This window comes from Aquarana catesbeiana, linkage group LG10 (genome assembly GCF_042186555.1).
Source record: "Aquarana catesbeiana isolate 2022-GZ linkage group LG10, ASM4218655v1, whole genome shotgun sequence".
NCBI classification, from domain to species: domain Eukaryota; kingdom Metazoa; phylum Chordata; class Amphibia; order Anura; family Ranidae; genus Aquarana; species Aquarana catesbeiana.
In genome coordinates this window covers 164,419,302-164,442,792 of record NC_133333.1, presented here as the reverse complement: position 1 = coordinate 164,442,792, position 23,491 = coordinate 164,419,302, and the positions used below count along the sequence as shown (strand labels likewise).

Sequence of the window (23,491 nt, the reverse complement as noted above, 5' to 3'; positions counted from 1 at the left end):
TCTCATTTGTTTTTGAAAATGAAGAAAGACAAGAAAAAACATTTTTTTTTTTCTTTTTTCAAATTTCAAAACTTTGTGACAAAAAGTGAGGTCTGCAAAATATTCACTATACCTCTCAGCAAATAGCTTTGGGTGTCTACTTTCCAAAATGGGGTCATTTGGGGGGGTTTTGTTCCACCTGGGCTTTCCATGGCCTCCGAAACTGTGATAGGCAGTGAAGAGTGAAATCAAAAATTCACGCCCTTAGAAAGCCTGAAGGCGGTGCTTGGTTTCCGGGTCCCGTACGCGGCTAGGCTCCCAAAAAGTCTCACACATGTGGTATCCCCGTACTCAGGAGAAGCAGCAGAATGTATTTTGGGGTGTAATTTCACATATTCCCATGGCATGTTTGAGCAATATATCATTTAGTGACAACTTTGTGCAAAAAAAAAAAAAAAAAAAAAAATTTGTCTCTTTCCCGCAACTTGTGTCGCAATATAAAATATTCCATGGACTCGACATGCCTCTCAGCAAATAGCTTGGGGTGTCTACTTTCCAAAATGGGGTCATTTGGGGGGGTTTGAACTGTCCTGGCATTTTATGCACAACATTTAGAAGCGTATGTCACACATCACCCACTCTTCTAACCACTTGAAGACAAAGCCCTTTCTGACACTTATTGTTTACATGAAAAAGTTATTTTTTTTTGCAAGAAAATAACTTTGAACCCCCAAACATTATATATTTTTTTTAAAGCAAATGCCCTACAGATTAAAATGGTGGGTGTTTCATTTTTTTTTTTCGCACAGTATTTGCGCAGCGATTTTTCAAACGCATTTTTTGGGGAAAAAACACACTTTTTTAAATTTTAATGCACTAAAACACACTATATTGCCCAAATGTTTCATGAAATAAAAAAGATGATCTTAGGCCGAGTACATGGATACCAAACATGACATGCTTTACAATTGCGCACAAACGTGCAGTGGCAACAAAATAAATACATTTTTAAAAGCCTTTAAAAGCCTTTACAGGTTACCACTTTAGATTTACAGAGGAGGTCTACTGCTAAAATTACTGCCCTCGATCTGACCTTCGCGGTGATACCTCACATGCATGGTGCAATTGCTGTTTACGTTTGACGACAGACCGCCGCTTGCGTTCGCCTTAGCGCAAGAGCAGGGGGCGACAGGGGTGCTTTTTTTTTTTTTTTTTTTTTTTCTTTCTTTATTATTTTTTTGCTTTTTTATCTTATTTTTAAACTGTTCCTTTCATTTTTTTTTTTTTTTTATCATTTTTATTGTTATCTCGGGGAATGTAAATATCCCCTATGATAGCAATAGGTAGTGACAGGTACTCTTTTTTGAAAAAATTGGGGTCTATTAGACCCTAGATCTCTCCTCTGCCCTCAAAGCATCTGACCACACCAAGATCGGTGTGATAAAATGCTTCCCCAATTTCCCAATGGCGCTATTTACATCCGGCGAAATCTAAGTCATAAAATGCTCGTAGCTTCCGGTTTCTTAGGCCATAGAGATGTTTGGAGCCACTCTGGTCTCTGATCAGCTCTATGGTCAGCTGGCTGAATCACCGGCTGCATTCTCAGGTTCCCTGTTGAGACAGGAGAGCCAGAGAAAAACACGGAAGACGGTGGGGGGGGGGCATACACGGCTTGTAAAGGCAGTCTAGAGGCTAATTAGCCGCTAGGATTGCTTTTACATGAAAGCCGACCGCTGGCTGAAAAGAATGATACCAAGATGATACCTAAACCTGCAGGCATCATTCTGGTATAACCACTCAAAGTCGTGAATGGCGTACCTGAAGACAAAAAAATGGTTAACAATAAAGCACAGTAAACAGTAAAGTATAAATAATTACATACCTGAAAAACAAACATGATAAAACATAATAACAATAAAACATTGCAGAATAGAATACAGTAAAAAAGAGCAGAACAATAGAGAGAGAGAATAGAGAGAGAGAACAATAAAACGACAACAATTTTTATTTTATTTTGTATATATTTTTTTTTTTACACTTTTTTTGTAACTAACTTTTATAACGGTAACCGGTTCCAGGTTCGGGTCTCTCAAAATGCGATGGCATCTTGGGAGACCCTGTGAAAGTGTGCCTAGTCTGTGCAATGCTGTACCCTACGCTAATACTCAACTAGTGAATGGTAGCGTTCAAAACATTCACCAATGCAAAGACCAGGATTGTCAGGACAGGAGGGACAATGATAGCGGGTGTCACGCCTATATCCGCGCTTGCTGCAGACACAACATCTTTTTTGGGGGTTCGTTGGGTAGGGGTACTCGGGAGGACATAAAGAAAATGCCTCTCATGCAGCCGACTGCATTTGATTGGGGATGTGAATGGGGGAAGTACGGGCGCTGCAGAAGTGGTGGGTTCCCAATTAGGATTGGCGAATGCAGCAGGAAGGGCACTATGGGCACGACGGGCCTGTGTTTGTCTTCTTGGTGGCAGCGGGACACTACTTGTGCTTGCCACCTCACCAGCTTGAACTGCACTTATGGGACTCGCCACGTCACCAAGTGTTACTGCAGTGCTGGTTTGACTACGACCGGGGTGTACTAGGCCGCTGGTGCTTGCCAGTTCACCAAAACGCTACAAAAAAAACTGTTAGCGATCGCAGGGATCAGGCCTGACTCTGCGAACGCTGCAGTTATGCGTTTAGTGTTTTGTAAGTGACAGTGATCGATCGATACTGCACTTGGGTGGGCTGGGCTGGGCTGGGCGGAGGGGCAAAACGCAGGTGCTAGCAGGTATCTGGGCTGATCCCGCTAACACTGCGTTTTTGGGAACCCTAAACTGCTGGAGACGCTAGTATAGATCTGATCGGATCAGATATTGATCCGATCAGATACTATACCACTAAGGGAGGTGTATGGTGTGTGCGTGGGTGTTAGCGGTACTGGCACTAACCTGACGCTGCCTGGGGCTGGTGCTTGCTAGTTCACCAAAACGCTACCAAAAAAACTGTTAGCGATCGCAGGGATCAGGCCTGACTCTGCGAACGCTGCAGTTATGCATTTAGTGTTTTGTAAGTGACAGTGATCGATCGATACTGCACTTGGGTGGGCTGGGCCGGGCCGGGCGGAGGGGCAAAACGCAGGTGCTAGCAGGTATCTGGGCTGATCCCGCTAACACTGCGTTTTTGGGAACCCTAAACTGCTGGGGACGCCAGTATAGATCTGATCGGATCAGATATTGATCCGTTCAGATACTATACCACTAAGGGAGGTGTACGGTGCGTGCGTGGGTGTTAGCGGTACTGGCGCTAACCTGACGCTGCCTGGGGCTGGTGCTTGCCAGTTCACCAAAATGCTACCAAAAAAACTGTTAGCGATCGCAGGGATCAGGCCTGACTCTGCGAACGCTGCAGTTATGCGTTTAGTGCCTTGTAAGTGACAGTGATCGATCGATACTGCACTTGGGTGGGCTGGGCGGAGGGGCAAAACGCAGGTGCTAGCAGGTATCTGGGCTGATCCCGCTAACACTGCGTTTTTGGGAACCCTAAACTGCTGGGGACGCTAGTATAGATCTGATCGGATCAGATATTGATCCGTTCAGATACTATACCACTAAGGGAGGCGCATGCTGCGTGCGTGGGTGTTAGCGGTACTGGCGCTAATCTGACGCTGCCTGGGGCGACGCATATCACCGCCGGGCGATCGGGGGGCTAAACCTTTATTCGGTAATAAACGGTGGGTGCCCTGACACTATAAAAAATAAACGAACTAACCAGCGTCACCCGTAACGGTTATACGGTGATCAGTGGTGAAAGGGTTAACTAGGGGGCAATCAAGGGGTTAAAACATTTATTAGATAGTATATGGGGGTCCCTGTCGCTATAAAATGCTGACGGCGAACCTAAATATTTACCTCACTAACTAGCGTCACCAGCGACACTAATACAGCGATCAGAAAAATGATCGCTTAGCAACACTGGTGACAGGGGGTGATCAAGGGGTTAAAACTTTATTAGGGGGGGTTAGGGGGGTATCCTAGACCTAAAGGGGGGTAATACTCACTGTTCCAACACTGTAACTGTCACAAACTGACACCAATGCAGTAATCAGAAAAAAAAAACAAAAAACTGCTGGTGTCAGTTTGTGACAGGGAGGGGGGGGGGGTGATTGGGGGGCGATCGGGGTGTTTTGTATGCCTGGCATGTTCTACTGTGTTGTGTAGTATTGGTGCACTCACATTGATGTCTTCTCTCCTCTCCTCGCAACGGAATACCGAGCCGAGGAGAGATGACATCATTTCCTTTGCTGCTGTTTAGCATACAGCAGCAAAGGAAGTGATCTGATTGGCCGGCGGCGATCGCGAGGGGGGGGCCACGAACGGATGGCCTCCCCCTCATCTCCGATCGCCGGGGGACCAAACGGGACCGCCTCGGGCGGCGGGGGGGGGTCCGATGGGACCCCCCACCCGCGGGAGGCAAATCACGTACATGTACGTGATTTTGCCTGCCCGTGCCGCCTTGCCGACGTAAATCGGCGTGAGGCGGTCCTTAAGTGGTTAAAGTGATTGTAAGGGTTAGTTTAAAAAAAAAATAACAAACATGTCATACTAACCTTCACTGTGCAGCTCACTTTGCACAGAGTGGCCCCAAACCTGCTCTTCTGGGGTCCCTCGGTGGCTCTCGAGGCTCCTCCCCACATCAGATAACCCCCTAGGAGAAGCGCTCTCCCGGGGGGGTTACCTTGCAGGAACGCTCCCGAGTCCAGCATTTGGCGTCCATAGAGGCCGAATGCAGGACTCCCCCCCCCCCCCCCCCCCAGTGCCCGCGTCATTGGATTTGATTGAGAGCAGCGGGAGCCAAAGGCTTTGCTGCTATCAATCTATCCAATCAAGAGCCGAGAACCCCGGGCAGAGAGACAGCTCGTCCCTGTGGGTCAAGTTCCAGGGCTCAGGTAAGTAAAACGGGGAGGGGGGGGGGGGGCTGGGGGCCAGTCACTGCCAGGTGTTTTTTCACCTTAATGCATAGGATGCATTAAGGTGAAAAAAACACGTAGGTTTACAACCCCTTTAAGGGTATTGTACTGGCTTAAAAGTGGCCCTGCCTGATGCCGCCCCTGCAATCCGGGGAACGATTTGTTTCGGGGAGAGTGTCCTCAGTCCGGGGACTGTGCCCGGAAATCGGACGTCTGGTCACCCTAATCTAAAAGATTAAGAATAAGCTAGCACACACCTAGACTATAAATACTGGCATGTTGTTTCTTTGTATCTCAAAGCTCATAATCTGTTCCTCTGCTGTTTTTGCCTAATAAAAATTCTTTGCTAATCACATTTAATTGCAAGGTATGTATTGTTTTGTGCTGGCCATATTGCCATTGGATCAGAACTAAAAATACATAACATAATGCCCGAATGTTTAGGGCTTTTGGATTATAGTATACGTGCTCAACTGCACTGTGACCTCGGTTAATCTCAAACGTCCAAAGAGGATACATTGCTTTGAAGTAACTTTTCCAATGCCCCCAGTGGTCCAGTAACTACCAGAATTGAGATTACTACATGTTTTCATAAATCCTCAATTCCTCTAGACCTTGTAAAAAATACACTTAACTGGATCATGGTGAATGGTAGGTTGATGAGCATATTGAAAAATACACAATTTAAATTTGAAGGGGATAAATGAGTTTAATATATCTCATCATTTGGAGCCTTATGCCCTGTACACACGATCGGACATTGAACGAACATTCCGACAACAAAATCCATCTGATTTTTTCCGACTGATTATGGGCCAAACTTGTCTTGCATACACACGGTAGTACAAAGTTGTCAGAAAATCCGATCTTTCTGAACGGTGACGTAAAACACGTACGTCGGGACAGTAGCCAATAAACCGGGCAGTAGCCAATAGCTTTCGTCTCTTAATTTTTTCTGAGCATGCGTGACACTTTGTGCGATTTGTGTACACACGATCGGAATTTAAACGATTGGATTTTGTTGTCGGAAAATTTTATATCCAGCTCTCAAACTTTGTGTGTCGGAAATTCCGATGGAAAAAGTCCGATGGAGCCCACACACGATCGGAATTTCCGACAACACAATCCGATTGCACTTTCTCCATCGGAAAATCCGACCGTGTTTACAAGGTATTAGTGTGGAGGTCTTTCGCCTTATTTTTTTTCCTATTTCTTCTTTCTGTATTTATGATACCTGTATTGTTTGCCAGTTTTAGGTAATTGAACAGTATGTTTTGAGAAAGCTCCATATGTAATATGATATAGTTCTATTCCCCAGTCTGGGTTCCATTGACAGATAATGACCAAAGATATGATAGAGTTTATGGGAGTATACCAATTGGAAGTCCATTTTGCCTCCTGTGTTTAAGGATTGTTGCTATGGTTAAGGCTCTGTTCACATATGTGTGGCCGCGACTCACAGCATGGGGTCCGGTGTGTCCCTGTTTACCAATTCCGGGGTGTGAATTTTTGCCTGAATTTGCACCTGAATCAGACCAGAAGAAGCACAAGACCCTTCTTCTTCATGCGGACTGCAGCCACTCTGGAGCTGTGTGAATCGGCTCCATTGAGAGCTGGTCACATTCTCCTGTCATGCGAATTCCCACATCCAACTTGCATATGTGTGAACCCAGCCTCAAGCATTCAATAAAACTAGACAGTGACATGTCTCATTTTATATGTGTGGACATGGTAGAGCTGACTAACATGATAATTATTTTTATATGGACCTTGTTAAAATTAGTAAAAAAATACTTTTAACAATAAATATATAAATAACAGCACTACAGAGAACCCCAATGAGCATTTTTTTAAATGTATTTATTTTTTTACTTTTCTCAGGTATATCATTCTCATGATGGGACATAGTGGGGGAACTGACCAGAATATGTCTATAAAGATAATAAAACAGACTTCTACCAGACTTATCTATCAATTATCCGAACAAAAATATAGTTTTTAATATTGTTAAAGTGGAAGTTAACTTCCATCACTGACTCTTACCTATACCTGACCGGCAGCTCCCACGCGCATGCGCAGGATTGATGTCATCGCGGCTCTGGCCAATCACAGAACCTAGTGAGGATGGAAGCAGCCACCAGCTCTGACATCTCGGTGCAGGACGGCTTCGTTTTAAGGTAAGTTTAACATAATGTGCTAGTCTGCAATGCAGACTAGCACATTATGGCTTTACCTTGCAGGGTAGAAAAGAAAAACATCCAGTGGTTTACAACTGCTTTAACGTGGGAAGTCACTCTCTGCACTCATGGCAAGTAAGATAACAGCGTGAGCAGTCAAGGGAGTGACATTCATACACATAAAAGAGGGCGTGATGTTGACCACGCCCTCTTATGACATCACAGTCCCAGCATGCCCCAGGACTGTGACGTCATAAGGGGGCGGGGTCACCGCCTATATAAGTCATTGCGGATCGCTCACACAGCATTACAGCAGGAGAGAGTGTCGTGTCAACATCTGAAGAAGAAAAGAGGGAAGAAGACGACGCAGAAGTCCGGGCCACCGCTAGCAAAAGAGCAGCAGAAGATAGCGGAAGAACCAGACACCATGAGAAGAGGTCGAACACCGAGAGAAGAGGCTGGAGAGTGGGTGAAGAACCGGATACTGGGAGAAGAGGCTGGAGAGAGCGGCGAAGTTGGAAGAAGACCCCTGAAGTCGGAAGAAGACCCCCAGAGCTGTCTAATAAATTACTTTAAAAACCTATGTAGTGTGTTTTTTTTATTGACAATTTTTCCCTAGGTGAATGGGTAGGGGTATGATGTACCCCATACTAATTCACATAGGGTGGGGGGCCAGGATCTGGGGGCCCCCTTATTCAAGGGGGCTCCCAGATTCTGATAAGCCCCCCGCCCGCAGACCCCGACAACCAACGGCCAGGGTTGTCAGAAAGAGGCCCTTGTCCCCCTCCCCCAAAGCACCCACCCCCCCATGTTGAGGGCATGCGGTCTGATAGGGTTCAGGAGGGGGGGCGCTCGTTTGTCCCCACTCCCTTTCCTGACCAGCCGGGGGCTGCATGCTCGGATAAGGGCTGGTATGGATTTTGGGGGGACCCCCACGCTGTTTTTTAGGCATAGGGGGTTCCCCTTAAAATCCATACCAGACCTAAGGGCCTGGTATGCCCCGCAACGGGGCTCGCAAGGTGTCAATCTCGCCGATAAAAGAGGGTGAGATTGACTTCCTTTTCTAGTCCCGTTGTACCCTAGTCATGTTCAAAATGAACGGACTTGTTCGTGTGTGGGCAAGTCAGTTTATTCGGAAAGTCCGTCGTAACTCTGTCGGGAAGACCGGCGGACATAGTCTGCCGGAAAGTCCGGTCGTGTGTAGGCAAGTCCATCCATAGTCTGGTCGTGTGTAGGCAAGTCCGTTCGTAAAAAAAAGTCAGTTGGAAGTCTGTCAAAAGTCCGTCGGAAAGTCCGTCAGACCAGTCCGGTCGGAAAGTCCGCCCGTGTGTACGCCCCATAAGGGTACTTTCACACTGGGGCGCTGCTAGCGGTAAAGCGTGGCTAGTCTTAGCTGCACTTTTCGGCCGCGGGGCGCTTTTAACTACCGCTAGTGGCAGAGGAAAAACTTAAAAGCGCTCACATTGTGGCGCTGCCAAAGCACTTTGCAGGCGATTCGGCAGCGCTGCCCATTCATTTCAATGGGCAGGGCATTTCGGGAGCAGTGTATACAGTGCTCCCAAACTTCCCCAAAGATGCTGCTTGCAGAACTTTTTTTCCCGTTCTGGAAGCGCACCGCTCCAGTGTGAAAGCAGGGAGGCATGAGAGGCGCTATTTTTAGTGCTAAAACGCCTGAAAAAAACCTCAGTGTGAAAGTACCTTACAGCTGTGCTGCATTATTAGAAGCAGTTGTCAGAGAAACTTCGTATTGTTGAGCATGGTGGCTGAGCCATGAGTTTAATGTCTACAGTAATTTGTAATCGTTTTGTTCCCTCAGTATTTCTCAGCCTGCTGATTTGGGCTGGAGTATATGGTCAAAACAGCAAAGATTCAAACTTGTTGGAAGAGTGTCTTCAGGATCCTGAGTATGAAGAGATGATGGATATTGCCGTACATGGATTGCCTTCTGTTCCAAAATCTAACCAGAAACACATTGTAATTGTTGGCGCCGGGATGTCCGGATTATCAGCGGCCAAAGTATTACAGGACGCCGGTCACAGAGTAAGTTGATGAATTTGTCAGAAAGTACTCATAGATATTGGTAGTAACTTCTTTCCATGCAGTTGCAATATACTGTACCTTGGTAATGTACGATAAGGTTTGGAAACCCTGGCATGTCTGTAAATGTACTGAGTGCTGTTAGGACCTCAACATGAATGTGCAGACATAGCCAAAATGTTTTTTTTTTAATAGACAAAGGAAAGGTTAAAGTAGAACTAAACCTTCACATCAAAGCACATGTGTCAGTGTATCTTAGAATAGCTAAGCTTACTGCATGAAAATTTGTGCATGATGAGCTTCATAAACTGTATTATATGCACCGGTTATTGTGCTCTGCCTCCTCAATCTGCTCAACCACCATTGCCAAACTTCCAGTCTGAAGCTTGAGTAATGCATATATAATTATGGTCATGCATTTTGTTTTTGTTAACCACTTCCAACAAGCCCACCGTCGTTATACGATGGTACTTTGAAGGAGGATATCGTTCTTATGGCAGCAGCTAGCTGCCATAACCCCGGTATCCTCTTCTTCAGTGAGCAGTCCGGTTTAAGATAAAAGTGGTCTCTGTGGCGAGATCACTTTTATTGGTGACAGGAGAGCGGCCCCACCCCTCCCGTCGCGATCCGGTGCCCTCCGCTGCTTACCGGAGCCGTCGGAAGCGATCCTTCTTGTGGCCTGACATGGAGACGAGTGAGGGGAGGATGGCCCCCATCCGTCTCCATTGGCCCCCACCCGTCAAAAGGTCACTTCTGCCCATAGCTCTTGAAGGGCCATTTTTTTTCATTTTTTTAACCAGTTGCCGACCGCCGCACGACGATGTACGTCAGCAGAATGGCATGGGCAGGCAAAAGGACTTACAGGTACGTCCTTGCCTGCCCAAGGGTGGGGGGTCCAATCGGACTCCCCCCCCGGTGCCTGCGGCGGTCGGATTCAGGTCAGGGGCGATCAAAGGTGAGGGGAAGGCCACTCATTCGTGGCTCCCCCTTGAGATCGCTCCTAGCCAATGACGGGCTTCCTCGGCTTATGTAATGTAAACAGAAGCGGAGGAAGTGATGTCACTCTCCTCGAGCCGGTCTTTTCGTTCCGGCGCCGAGGAGAGAAGACATCCAAGTAAGTTTGCACCAACACTACACTAACAGTAGAACACGCAGGCACACTTGTCACCCCCCCCATCACCCCCTGATCACCCCCCTGTACCCCCTGTCACACTGACACCAAAAGCAGTTTTTTTTTTTCTGATTATTGAATTGGTGTCAGTTTGTGACAGTTATAAGTGTTAGGGCAGTTAGGGTTAGCCCCCTTTAGGTCTAGGGTACCCCCCTAATAAAGTTTTAACCCCGTGATCACCCCCCCGTCGCCAGTGTCACTAAGCGATCGTTTTTCTGATTGCTGTATTAGTGACACAGGTGACGCTAGTTAGGGAGGTAAGTATATAGGTTCGCCGTCAGTGTTTTATAGCGACAGGGAACCCTATATACTACCTACTAAAGGTTTTAACCCCCTGATTGCCCCCTAGTTAACCCTTTCACCAGTGATCACCATATAATTGTTATGGGTGACGCTGGTTAGTTAGTTTATTATAGTTTATTATAGTTTATTATAGTTTTAGGGCACCCGCCGTTTATTACCTTATAAAGGTTTAACCCCCTGATCGCCCGGCGGTGATATAAGTTACGTTTTTAGGGTCAGATAAGGTCTGCGTCGCCCCAGGCAGCGTCAGGTTAGCGCCAGTACCGCTAAAACCAACGCACGCAGCATACACCTCCCTTAGTGCTATAGTATCTGAATGGATCGATATCTGATCCGATCAGATCTATACTCCCCAGCAGTTTAGGGTCCCCCAAAAAAACGCAGTGTTAGCGGGACCAGCCCAGATACCTGCTAGCACCTGCCTTTTGCCCCTCGGCCCAGACCAGCCCACCCAAGTGCAGTATCGATCGATAACTGTCACTTACAAAACACTTACATAACTGCAGCGTTCGCAGAGTCAGGCCTGATCCCTGCGATCGCTAACAGTTTTTTGGTAGCGTTTTGATACAGTCGCTGACAGTCAGGAGCTTTTTTGCCTGTGAGTCTCACTAGTGTACCCCTAAATTTAAAGCCCAAAATGGCAAATCGAAGGTACACTAGTGAAGAGGCCTACACATTTCTGAGCATGACAGATAGTGAAGAGGAAGTCACTCATCTGTCAGATTCAGGCTCAGGCTATGACAGATAGCTCTGACGACGGAGTTGTGGTCCCTGCTAAGGTCAGGCGTACCAGACCCCAATCTTCTTCTTCTGTCCTTTAAGTGCAAGAACCGCAGGTCCCTCGTATGGAGCAGAGAAGTACTAGCGCCGCTATTCCTTCTGGTGAACTGGCAAGCACCAGCAGCCTAGTACACCCTGGTCGTACATCCAGCACTGCAGTATCACGTGGTGACATGGCGAGTCCCATAAGTGCAATTCAAGCTGGTGAGGTGGCAAGCACTAGTAGTGTCCCGCTGCCACCAAGAAGACGAACTCAGGCCCGTCATGCCCATAGTGCCCTTCCTGCTGCATTCGCCAATCCGAATTGGGTACCCACCACTTCTGCAGCACCCGTACTGCCCCCCATTCACTGGCCAACCCGGAATTCAGGTGGAAACAGTTGATTTTACGCCACTGGATTTTTATTCACCGAAGATCTCTATGGATCTATTGTGGACCAAAGCAATTTATACGCTGGTCAACACATCGCCGCTAATCCCCAGTCCTCCCAATTACGGTCTCCGAATTTAAGCTCTTTCTGGGCCTTTCCCTCAACATGGGCATAAATAAAAATAGTGAGTTGCGGTCATATTGGTCCACTGACCCAATTTACCATATGCCCGTGTTCTCTGCTTCCATGGCCAGGGCACGATACAAGCAGATTTTGCGGTTCATGCACTTCAACAACAAGGAACTCTGTCGTCCTCGTGGAGACCCTGAATACGATCGGCTCTACAAAATTCGGCCCCTCGTAAACCATTTCAACCAGCGTTTTGCAGACTTGTTTACTCCCCATCAAGTTGTCTGCGTTGATGAGTCCCTGATTAAATTTTCTGGCCGCTTGTCATTCAAACAGTATCTTCCCAGCAAGCGTGCCAGATACGGGGTCAAGATGTATAAGCTCTGTGACAGGGCCACAGGCTATACATGTAGTTTTATGGTTTACGAGGGCAAAGATAGTCACGTAGAGCCGACAAACTGCCCTGACTACATAGGAAGCGCTGGCAAGATAGTGTGGGACTTGGTGTCACCCTTATTCGGAAAGGGGTACCATTTATATGTGGACAATTATTACACGAGCGTGCCACTTTTTAGTCACCTTTTTTGATCATCAAATTGGAGCATGTGGCACCGTGCGACCTAATCGCCGGGGCTTTCCCCAGCGGCTTGTAGATTCCCGTCTTAGGCTGGGGGAGAGAGCCTGCTTGCAGTGTAATAATTTGCTCGCTATGAAGTGGAGGGACAATAAGAATGTTTTCGTTCTTACCTCCCTTCATGCAGACACGACGGTCCAAATTACTACGGCGACTGGTGTTGTGGAGAAACCCCTCTGTGTCCACGAATATAACCAAAATATGGGAGGGGTGGACCTCAACGACCAGTTGTTGGCGCCGTACCTAATTGCCTGTAAGGCCAGACGCTGGTACAAAAAAGTGTCTGTATACTTATTTCAATTGGCTTTGCTGAACGCTCATGTGCTATACAGAGCTTCAGGATGGACTGGATCCTTCCTTAAATTCCAGGAAGAGATTGTCAGAGCCCTTCTGTATCCAGACGGTGCTCCACCTCACCTTCCCCAACCAAATGCAGTAAGCCGGCTGCATGAGAGGCATTTTCCTTATGTCCTCCAGAGTACCCCTACCCAACGAGCCCCCCCAAAGAAAATGTCGTGTCTGCAGAAAGCGCGGATTTAGGCGTGACACCCGGTATTATTGTCCCTCCTGTCCTGGCAATCCTGGTCTTTGCATTGGTGAATGTTTTGAGCGCTACCATACACTAGTTGAGTTTTAGCGTAGGGTACAGCATTGCACAGACTAGGACACACTTTCACAGGGTCTCCCAAGATGCCTTCGCATTTTGAGAGACCCAAACCTGGAACCGTTACAGTTTTAAAAGTTACAGTTGTAAAAAAAAAAAAAAAAAAACACAAAAAAAAAATAAAATAAAAAAAAAACAAAAATAGTTGTCGTTTTATTGTTCTCTCTCTCTCTATTTTCTCTCTATTGTTCTGCTCTTTTTTACTGTATTCTATTCTGCAATGTTTTATTGTTATCTTTTATCATGTTTGCTTTTCAGGTATGTAATTTTTTTATAGTTTACTGTGTTTTAGCCATTTTTTTGTTTTCAGGTACGCCATTCAGCTGCAGTGCGGATTTATTTATCTTGACAGCAACAGCGTTTGCTCCCACGATACATAAAGCCGTGACTCCAGCGCTGTCGGAGGTGATTTCACCACCACAGTTAAAAAAAAAGAGCATATATGCCGAAGCATGGGGGCAGCAGGGGCGGAGGAGCGATTTGCTCCTAACTTTTGTGGGAGGATGCCCCCATGCTTCGGCATATATATATTTTAGGTAGGCACAGGTTGCGTTAAATGTTTTATTTGTTACTATGTTTTTTTTTTTTTTTGTATTTGCTTTGCAGGTATGGTAAGTATTACTGTTATACTGTAATGTTACTTTGTTTTTTGTTAACCATCATTTGCTTAGCAGGTACGCCATTCAGTTGCAGCGCGGATTTATTTATCTTGACAGCAACAGCGTTTGCTCCCACGATACATAAAGTCGTGACTCCAGCGCTGTCGGAGGTGATTTCACCACCACAGTTACATACTTCAGCATATATGCCGAAGCGTGGGGGCAGCAGTGGGTGGAGGAGCGATTTGCTCCTGCCTTTTGCGGGAGGATGCCCCCATGCTTCGGCATATATAAACGGTGCATGTATGCCCATCATTAGAAGTGGGTGGATGAAGGGAGGTATTCTAATGGTGGGCATACCCACCGATCAATATCTTTTTTTTCGTTCAGCCCACAGGCTGCATGAAAAAAAAGTTTACAATATATGCCCAACAAGGACCAGCAACGTACTGGTATGTTGCTGGACTTTGAGTGGTTATACCAGAATGATGCCTGCAGGTTTAGGTATCATCTTGGTATCATTCTTTTCAGCCAGCGGTCGGCTTTCATGTAAAAGCAATCCTAGTGGCTAATTAGCCTCTAGACTGCTTTTACAAGCAGTGGGAGGGAATGCCCCCCGCCACCGTCTTCCATTTTTTTCTCTGGCTCTCCTGTCGCAACAGGGAACCTGAGAATGCAGCCAGTGATTCAGCCAGCTGACCATAGAGCTGATCAGAGACCAGAATGGCTCCAAACATCTCTATGGTCTAAGAAACCGGAAGCTATGAGCATTTCATGACTTAGATTTTGCTGGATGTAAACAGCGCCATTGGGAAATTGGGAAAGCATTTTATCACACCGATCTTGGTGTAGTCAGATGCTTTGAGGGCAGAGGAGAGATCTAGGGTCTAATAGACCCCAATTTTTTTCAAAAAAGAATACCTGCCACTACCTATTGCTATCATAGGGGATATTTACATTCCCTGAGATAACAATAAAAATGATTAAAAAAAAAAATAAAAATGAAAGGAACAGTTTAAAGATAAGATATCGCGCAAAGGCAAACGCAAGCGTCGGTCTGGCGTCAAATGTAAACAGCAATTGGAGGGGGCGTGGCCAACTGCCGAGCAAGATGGACGTGTAGTGACACAGCTCCTGCACCGACCGGATTATACACCGACATCCCCGCTATTCTGGTATACTCCAGCGACTGCTCAGATCATCAGAGCATTGGATTCCTCCCTTACATCATCCGTGATGAACCGCAAACGGAAAGAATACCGTCAGCCTAAGAAACTGACAGATTACTACACACAGCCGAAAATCCAAGATGGCGCCCGCGGCCCTGAATGCAGGAATTCGGCGGCCTACACAGATCTTCCTGATGAGGATGAACTGCAAATAACCCCACATCCTCACTCTCCTGATGCCTCACCATCATCCCCTGCTTCATCGGCCGGTAACAGCCCTGCAAAAGCGCGGATGCGCTTGGATGAAGAATCTGCAACATCTGAGGTGAGCCTTGAGTCTGACACAGCCCCAGCTCATCCATCCCCCATAGCAGCCTTCCCTACCACAAACCAGCCTGTACTAGATACCACAATGAAGGAGATGCTCATCTCCCTTCAGAGCTCCCTTCACAATGACATTTCCAATATGTTCTCCAGATTCTCCTCACAAATGAACCATATGGGGCAGAAAATACACATGGTAGAGAAGCAGATGGGAGACATGACCGAAACGGTAAATGATCTAGTAGACGCCCATGATCATACACGCGACGAACAGCAATGGATGAGGGCCAAAATGGCGGACCTCGAGGACAGGTCCCGCCGTAACAATGTAAAGATCAGAGGGATCCCTGAATCTATACTACCGCATGATTTAAACGCATATGCGAGGAAATTAATTTCCACGCTCCTGCCAGATCTCACCCCCATGGAAACCATAATCGATCGCATCCATCGCCTCCCTAAACCCCTACATCTCCCGGCTGAAGTCCCACGTGATACCCTGATGAGAATTCACTTTTTTCACGCTAAAGACCAACTTCTGTTCAAATCAAGACACCTGGAACAGCTACCTGCCCCGTACACTAATCTACAACTATACGCTGACCTCTCACAGCACACCCGCCAGTTACGGAGACAACTAAATACTATTACCAAACCACTCAACAACCACAAGATCCCCTATCAATGGGGCTTCCCTACCAAGATCATAGTCACTAAGAATGGAACCAAGCATAACATCTCCACAGTGGAGGAAGGCCTCAAATTACTCCACATATGGGGAATTATCCCGGACCCACCCAACTCAGCTCAACTAAACCGCAGAGGAAACTCTCCGCATCCCAACGATAACCGTCACTCCGGTAAGCACTAACCTATACCTGAATAGTGGGATCGCACATGACCCACTTTATCTCATCTCCGGTCGGATGCCTTGCTCGTTGCAAATTGTTCCACGAACTTGCACCCCACAACAACACAGCAGTACCAGTTTTAATTAACTGCTGTCAGTTCTTACGTTTTGTTTACCCTTTTTTCCTAACTCACTTTATTTTCTCCTCACCCTAAAGTTTCCTTTAACCAACATCTCTTCTCTCCTGAGAGCGCACGAAAGAAAAAAGGATACGAGTACCACGACCACCAGATCTTTCTACATAGAAGAACCCAACTCCTAACTGTGAGTAAAAACTTACCACATATTCTACCCTACACCACCCTCCAAGATGCCCAAATTCCTCTCGCTAAATGCCAAAGGTCTAAACCATCCGGTTAAAAGAGCTTCCTTATGGAAGACAGCCCAAAAATCTTCATGTGACATCATCTGTGTACAAGAAACACACTTTAAAAAATCTGCAATGCCACACTGCAATAACAAATCCTTCCCCAATATCTACCATGCTCCAGGCCCCACTAAGAAAAACGGAGTTCTAATTGCATTCAAACACACAATCAATTTTACGCTCCATAACAGCTTAATTGATGAAGATGGCAGATATTTGGCCCTAGATTGTACCTTGGATAATGCTAGATACACTATTGTAACGGTGTATGCGCCCAACACTAATCAAATTAGATTCCTCTCTAAGTTGATGCCCAAACTCGCCAAATTTCGCCAAGGAAACCTCATAATCTGCGGTGATTTCAACATAGTTCCGGACAATACCCTAGATACCTCCTCTCGCAAAACTAGAATTACTTCACCTATGGGACAGTTCCTACGAAACAATGACCTATATGATGTTTGGAGATGCCACCACCCCACTGAGAGAGACTACTCCTTCTTTTCCCATCGACACAACTCATACACCAGAATCGACTACTTCCTAGTCGACAAGTGGACCCTGCCAAAAATTTCTGAATCATCTTTAGATACGATAACGTGGTCTGACCACGCACCAGTATCTATAACCCTTGAGTCATTGCCTACTTCCTCACGTACGAAGTTATGGAGAGCCAACGCTTCAATTATTCAATCACCCGAACACTCAATTACTATCCGTAAACACCTAGAAGAATTTTTTGAGCTGAATCAAGGATCAACATCAAGCAACACTATTTTATGGAACGCTCATAAAGCGGTCATCCGAGGAATCCTTATTCAAATAGGAGCTAGAGAGAAGAGAAGGAGATCACAGCGTCTTGACACCATCACCTCCCAAATTAAAACAACAGAGGCCCAAAACCAAATCAACCCTGATCCTGCCCTTAGAGAAAAACTTGTACTTCTTAGACAAGAATTAAGAAACTTACTACTAGACACATATGAAAAAAACCAGAAAAGATTTAAGGCTAACCACTACTCCACTGGGAATAAGGCAGGGAAAGCCATGGCAGTCAGAATCAAAGGTCATCATATTAAAAGCAAGATATCTCACCTCTACCATCCCTCCACAGGACAAAAAGTGATAGACCCCCAAGCCATAGCAGAAGCGTTTAGCCATTATTACGAAACACTCTATAATCTAAAAAATGACTCCACTATTAGTCAACCTTGCTCAAAAGATATAGAAAACTTCTTGACGGAAATTAATCTCCCCAAAGTTTCCTCAGAGCAACTAACGATACTTAATGCTCCATTCTCCCCATTAGAAGTGTTAGATACCATCACAGCCCTACCATCCAACAAATCCCCAGGACCAGACGGTCTCACTGGAGAGTATTATAAAGAATTCCGTACAATTCTAGCCCCTTTTTTGGCCCAAATGTGCAACGACGCTGCCTCCTCCTCTTCTCTCCCACAGGAAATGTTAAATGCCTTAATCATTACATTGCCGAAGCCAGGCAAGGACCCTACCTCACCGCAAAACTTTAGACCCATATCGCTACTGAACATTGACACAAAAATTTATGCAAAACTCATAGCAGCCAGATTAGTAAATATTATGCCCTCACTGATCCACCCTGACCAATCCGGGTTCACAAAAGGTAGGCAAACGTTTGATGCAACCCGTAGAATCATTAATATAATCCACCATGCTGAGTCTGAGCGAACGCCTTCTCTGCTTCTGTCACTAGATGCAGAGAAGGCGTTTGATAGAGTCAATTGGATCTATCTCCAAGCTACACTCCTTAAATTCGGCCTCCAAGGTCCCATTTTTTCCGCTATAATGGCCTTATATTCAAAACCTTCAGCCCAGGTTTATACCTCTGAGATGCTATCTAAACCATTTCCAATTTCTAATGGCACTCGTCAGGGCTGCCCCTTATCACCCATAATCTTCAACTTAATGATGGAACCACTGGCTGAACATATTAGAATAAACAAATCCATAACAGGATTCAAAATTGGTAAATTAGAACACAAGATCAACCTGTTTGCTGACGACGTCATCATAATGGTAACCAACCCTATATCCTCCCTGGCTTCGATACAATCTGTACTACAAAAATTTAGTACCATTTCTTACTATAAGGTAAATGAAAATAAGTCATATATTCTGGACCTAGGTCTAGATGCCATAACCAGCAACCTTCTACGAAACTTCTATACATATCCATGGGCAGATACAGGTATATCATATCTAGGAATCACACTTACTAAATGCACCAGAAACCTCTTCACCAACTACACCGAACTGAAAATGATGCTTATTAAAGAAACCTCCAAACTTTCAAAATTTGAATTTTCATGGACTGGTAGGCTAGCAGCCTTTAAAATGCTCATACTCCCTAGATTGCTCTACACATTCCGCACTCTTCCTATTCCACTTACCAATACATACATCAAATCTCTACAATCAATTTTACACCACTACATTTGGCAAAGTAAGAAGCCTAGATGTAGTCATCTCAAAACTACTAAACATAAACTGGCGGGTGGCCTGGGATACGTAGATATTAAAGATTATTATTTAGCTACCGTTCTATCTCAAATGAAGGAATGGGTAAGCACGCACACTACTACATTATGGGGAAACATTGAATACAACATGACTCCAGGGCCCAACCTTAAATACTGGTTATTCAGCACTACAACCAAACGCCCAAATCTTCGATTATATTCGCCAACCATACAAGCTTCGGTTAGGGCTTGGACAATACTACACTCCGCGAAATGGTCCCAATTACCAACCAAAAGCATTCCAATACCTATCCAAACCCTACAATTACTGTCACCTGATCTGAATATTCCCAAATGGATAACAGACCAAAACCCTCATACCACAGACCTCAGAGCTAAGATACTGCATAAACCCTTTACCCAATTACAATCTCAATACCAAGCACCCCCCACAGACTTCTTTAGTTGTACCAGAATTCAACAATGCCTATCGGCTCACCCACGATTAGAAGGAGAATTACCACTCAAAATGTGGAACTACTACTTCTCCAATAACACACCTACCAAAGGCACCTCACTAATATACTCTACTCTGCAGGAAAAAACAGTATTCCTAAAATCTAAACCATACACAGACTGGGAAAAAGAATTGCATCTACAGTTCTCAGAACAACAATGGCAAAAGGCAATTCAATCCACATACAAATCCACTAGCTGCACCTCTCTATGGGAATTAATGCATAAAATACACCTAAGATGGTACCTAACGCCACAGAGAATGGCCAAATTTCATCCACAATCCTCATCCAAATGTTGGAGAGAATGTGACCACATAGGTACCTTATCTCACATTCTATGGTCGTGTCCAGTCTTAAAAACCCTCTGGCAAGAGGTGGAATACATTATACAAGACATCTGTCACCTTCCCATCAAACTCACACCACAACTGGCCATACTGAACTTGAACACTGAACTATTACCACCACCTTTTAGACTTGTAATCACACACATACTTCTAGCTACTAGGTTACTCATAACTAGAAGATGGAAAACAAACTTACCCCCAACATTGACAGAAGTCATAACACTAGTTCACTCCCACTTCGCATATGAACTAATTATTTCAAAGGGAAAACCCTCTTATGGAAAAATTCACAAACTATGGCACCCCTGGTCACATTGGTACGCACAAAAACTTACCTGATAATTTTTTTTTGATACTACTTACACATACTCGATCCACATTGTTCTCTTCACTCAATATATGACAATGCTCTCTACCCTCATCCACTACTCTTCCTGTCCCCTTCCCTCACCCACCCACCCTTTTTTCTTCTTTCTATTATTTATCCCCAACTACCTTACTCTCTACTCTCTCTACTACACGTTACATACAGTTCCGTACAAGTACGTTTAGCTCTCATAATTATACTCAAGTTTGATAAGTACTCTAGACAAGATACGTTCCAACACATTCCTACACTTGAAGTTATACAACCTAAACTTCTGAGTTATTAACTTCCTTTCGTACGAATGGTTAATGATATTCTAAGTTGTTAAACGATTACTGTTTAAAATGTCTTTACACCATGGGAATGAAGGTTACCACAACCACCCATGCTACAGCATGAGCCCATACGGGGTACATGGGGATAATAATCCACACACCTTATCTTACCTTCAACACCTGTTATAGTTCTATTATTCTCACCACAATTGACGAATGATTACTGATATGTAATTTTCTCAACTGTATGTAATCAGAATGTGATTTTTGACAATGTCTGTTCACTCTTTCATTTAAATCTTCAATAAAAATGATTGAAACAAAAAAAAAAAAAAAAAAAAAAAAAAAAAAAAAAAAATGTAAACAGCAATTGCACCATGCATGTGAGGTATCACCGCGAAGGTCAGATCGAGGGCAGTAATTTTAGCAGTAGACCTCCTCTGTAAATCTAAAGTGGTAACCTATAAAGGCTTTTAAAGGCTTTTAAAATGTATTTAGTTTGTCGCCACTGCACGTTTGTGTGCAATTTTAAAGCATGTCATATTTGGTATCCATGTACTCGGCCTAAGATCATCTTTTTTATTTCATCAAACATTTGGGCAATATAGTGTGTTTTAGTGCATTAAAATTTAAAAAAGTGTGTTTTTCCCAAAAAAATGCGTTTGAAAAATCGCTGCGCAAATACTGTGTGAAAAAAAAAATGAAACACCCACCATTTTAATCTGTAGGGCATTTGCTTTAAAAAAATATATAATGTTTGGGGGTTCAAAGTAATTTTCTTGCAAAAAAAATAATTTTTTCATGTAAACAAAAAGTGTCAGAAAGGGCTTTGTCTTCAGGTGGTTAGAAGAGTGGGTGATGTGTGACATAAGCTTCTAAATGTTGTGCATAAAATGCCAGGACAGTTCAAAACCCCCCAAATGACCCCATTTTGGAAAGTAGAAACCCCAAGCTATTTGCTGAGAGGCATGTCGAGTCCATGGAATATTTTATATTGTGACACAAGTTGCGGGAAAAAGACACATTTTTTTTTTGCACAAAGTTGTCACTAAATGATATATTGCTCAAACATGCCATGGGAATATGTGAAATTACACCCCAAAATACATTCTGTTGCCTCTCCTGAGTACGGGGATACCACATGTTTAGGACTTTTTGGGAGCCTAGGCGTGTATGGGACCCCGAAAACCAAGCACCGTCTTCAGGCTTTCTAAGGGCGTAAATTTTTGATTTCACTCTTCACTGCCTATCACAGTTTTGGAGGCCATGGAATGCCCAGATGGCACAACCCCCCCCCCCAAATGACCCCATTTTGGAAAATAGACACCCCAAGCTATTTGCTGAGAGGTATAGTGAGTATTTTGCAGACCTCGCTTTTTGTCACAAACTTTTGAAAATTGAAAAAAGAAAAAAAAAAACAAAATTTTTCTTGTCTTTCTTCATTTTCAAAAACAAATGAGACCTGCAAAATACTCACCATGCCTCTCAGCAAATAGCTTGGGGTGTCTACTTTCCAAAATGGGGTCATTTTGGGGGGTTTTGTGCTATCTTGGCATTTTATGGCCTTCGAAACTGTGATAGGTAGTGAGGAGTGAAAACAAAAATTTACGCCCTTAGAAATCCTGAAGGCGGTGATTGGATTTTGGGGCCCCGTATGAAGCTAGGCTCCCAAAAAGTCCCACACATGTGGTATTCCCGTGCTCAGGAGAAGCAGCAAAATGTATTTTGGGGTGTAATTCCACATATGCCCATGGCATGTTTGAGCAATATATCATTTAGTGAAAACTTTGTGCAAAAAAAAAAAAAATTATCACTTTCCCGCAACTTGTGTCAAAATATAAAATTTTCCATGGACTCAACTTGCCTCTCAGCAAATAGCTTGGGGTGTCAACTTTCCAAAATGGGGTCATTTTGGGGGGGTTTGTGCCATCTGCGCATTTTATGGCCTTCAAAACTGTGATAGGTAGTGAGGAGTGAAATCAAAACTTTACGCCCTTAGAAATCCTGAAGGCGGTGCTTGGATTTTAGGGCCCCGTACGTGGCTAGGCTCCCAAAAAGTCCCACACATGTGGTATCCCTGTACTCAGGAGAATCAGCAGAATGTATTTTGGGGTGCAATTCCACATATGCCCATGGCCTGTGTGAGCAATATATCATTTAGTGTCAACTTTTTGTAATTTTTTTTTTTTTTTGTCATTATTCAATCACTTGGGACAAAAAAAAATATTCAATGGGCTCAACATGCCTCTCAGCAATTTCCTTGGGGTGTCTACTTTCCAAAATGGGGTCATTTGGGGGGGTTTTGTACTGCCCTGCCATTTTAGCACCTCAAGAAATGACATAGGCAGTCATAAACTAAAAGCTGTGTAAATTCCAGAAAAATATACCCTAGTTTGTAGACGCTATAACTTTTGCGCAAACCAATAAATATACACTTATTGACATTTTTTTTACCAAAGACATGTGGCTGAATACATTTTGCCCTAAATGTATGACTAAAATTGAGTTTATTGGATTTTTTTTATAACAAAAAGTAGAAAATATCATTTTTTTTCAAAATTTTCGGTCTTTTTCCGTTTATAGCGCAAAAAATAAAAACGGCAGAGGTGATCAAATACCATCAAAAGAAAGCTCTATTTATGGGAAGAAAAGGACGCAAATTTTGTTTGGGTACAGCATTGCATGACTGCGCAATTGGCAGTTAAAGCGACGCAGTGCCAAATTGTAAAAAGTGCTCTGGTCAGGAAGGGGGTAAATCCTTCCGGGGCTGAAGTGGTTAAATGACATTTTTTTTTAATTGCATTTTAGTGTAAATATGAGATCTGAGGTCTTTTTGACCCCAGATCCCATATTTAAGAGGTCCTGTCATGCTTTTTTTTTCTATTACAAGGGATGTTTACATTCCT

General features: G+C 44.5%; 1 protein-coding gene across 2 annotated transcripts in view; it reads left to right on the top strand.

Moving 5' to 3' along the window:
• LOC141110997 (L-amino-acid oxidase-like) overlaps positions 1-23,491 on the top strand; it is a 96,468-nt gene that overhangs the window by 44,866 nt on the left and 28,111 nt on the right. For both annotated transcript variants that reach the window (XM_073602881.1, XM_073602880.1), the window contains exon 2: positions 8,937-9,160. In XM_073602881.1, the coding sequence (XP_073458982.1) occupies positions 8,937-9,160 (224 nt within the window). The remainder of the gene's footprint in view (positions 1-8,936; positions 9,161-23,491) is intronic.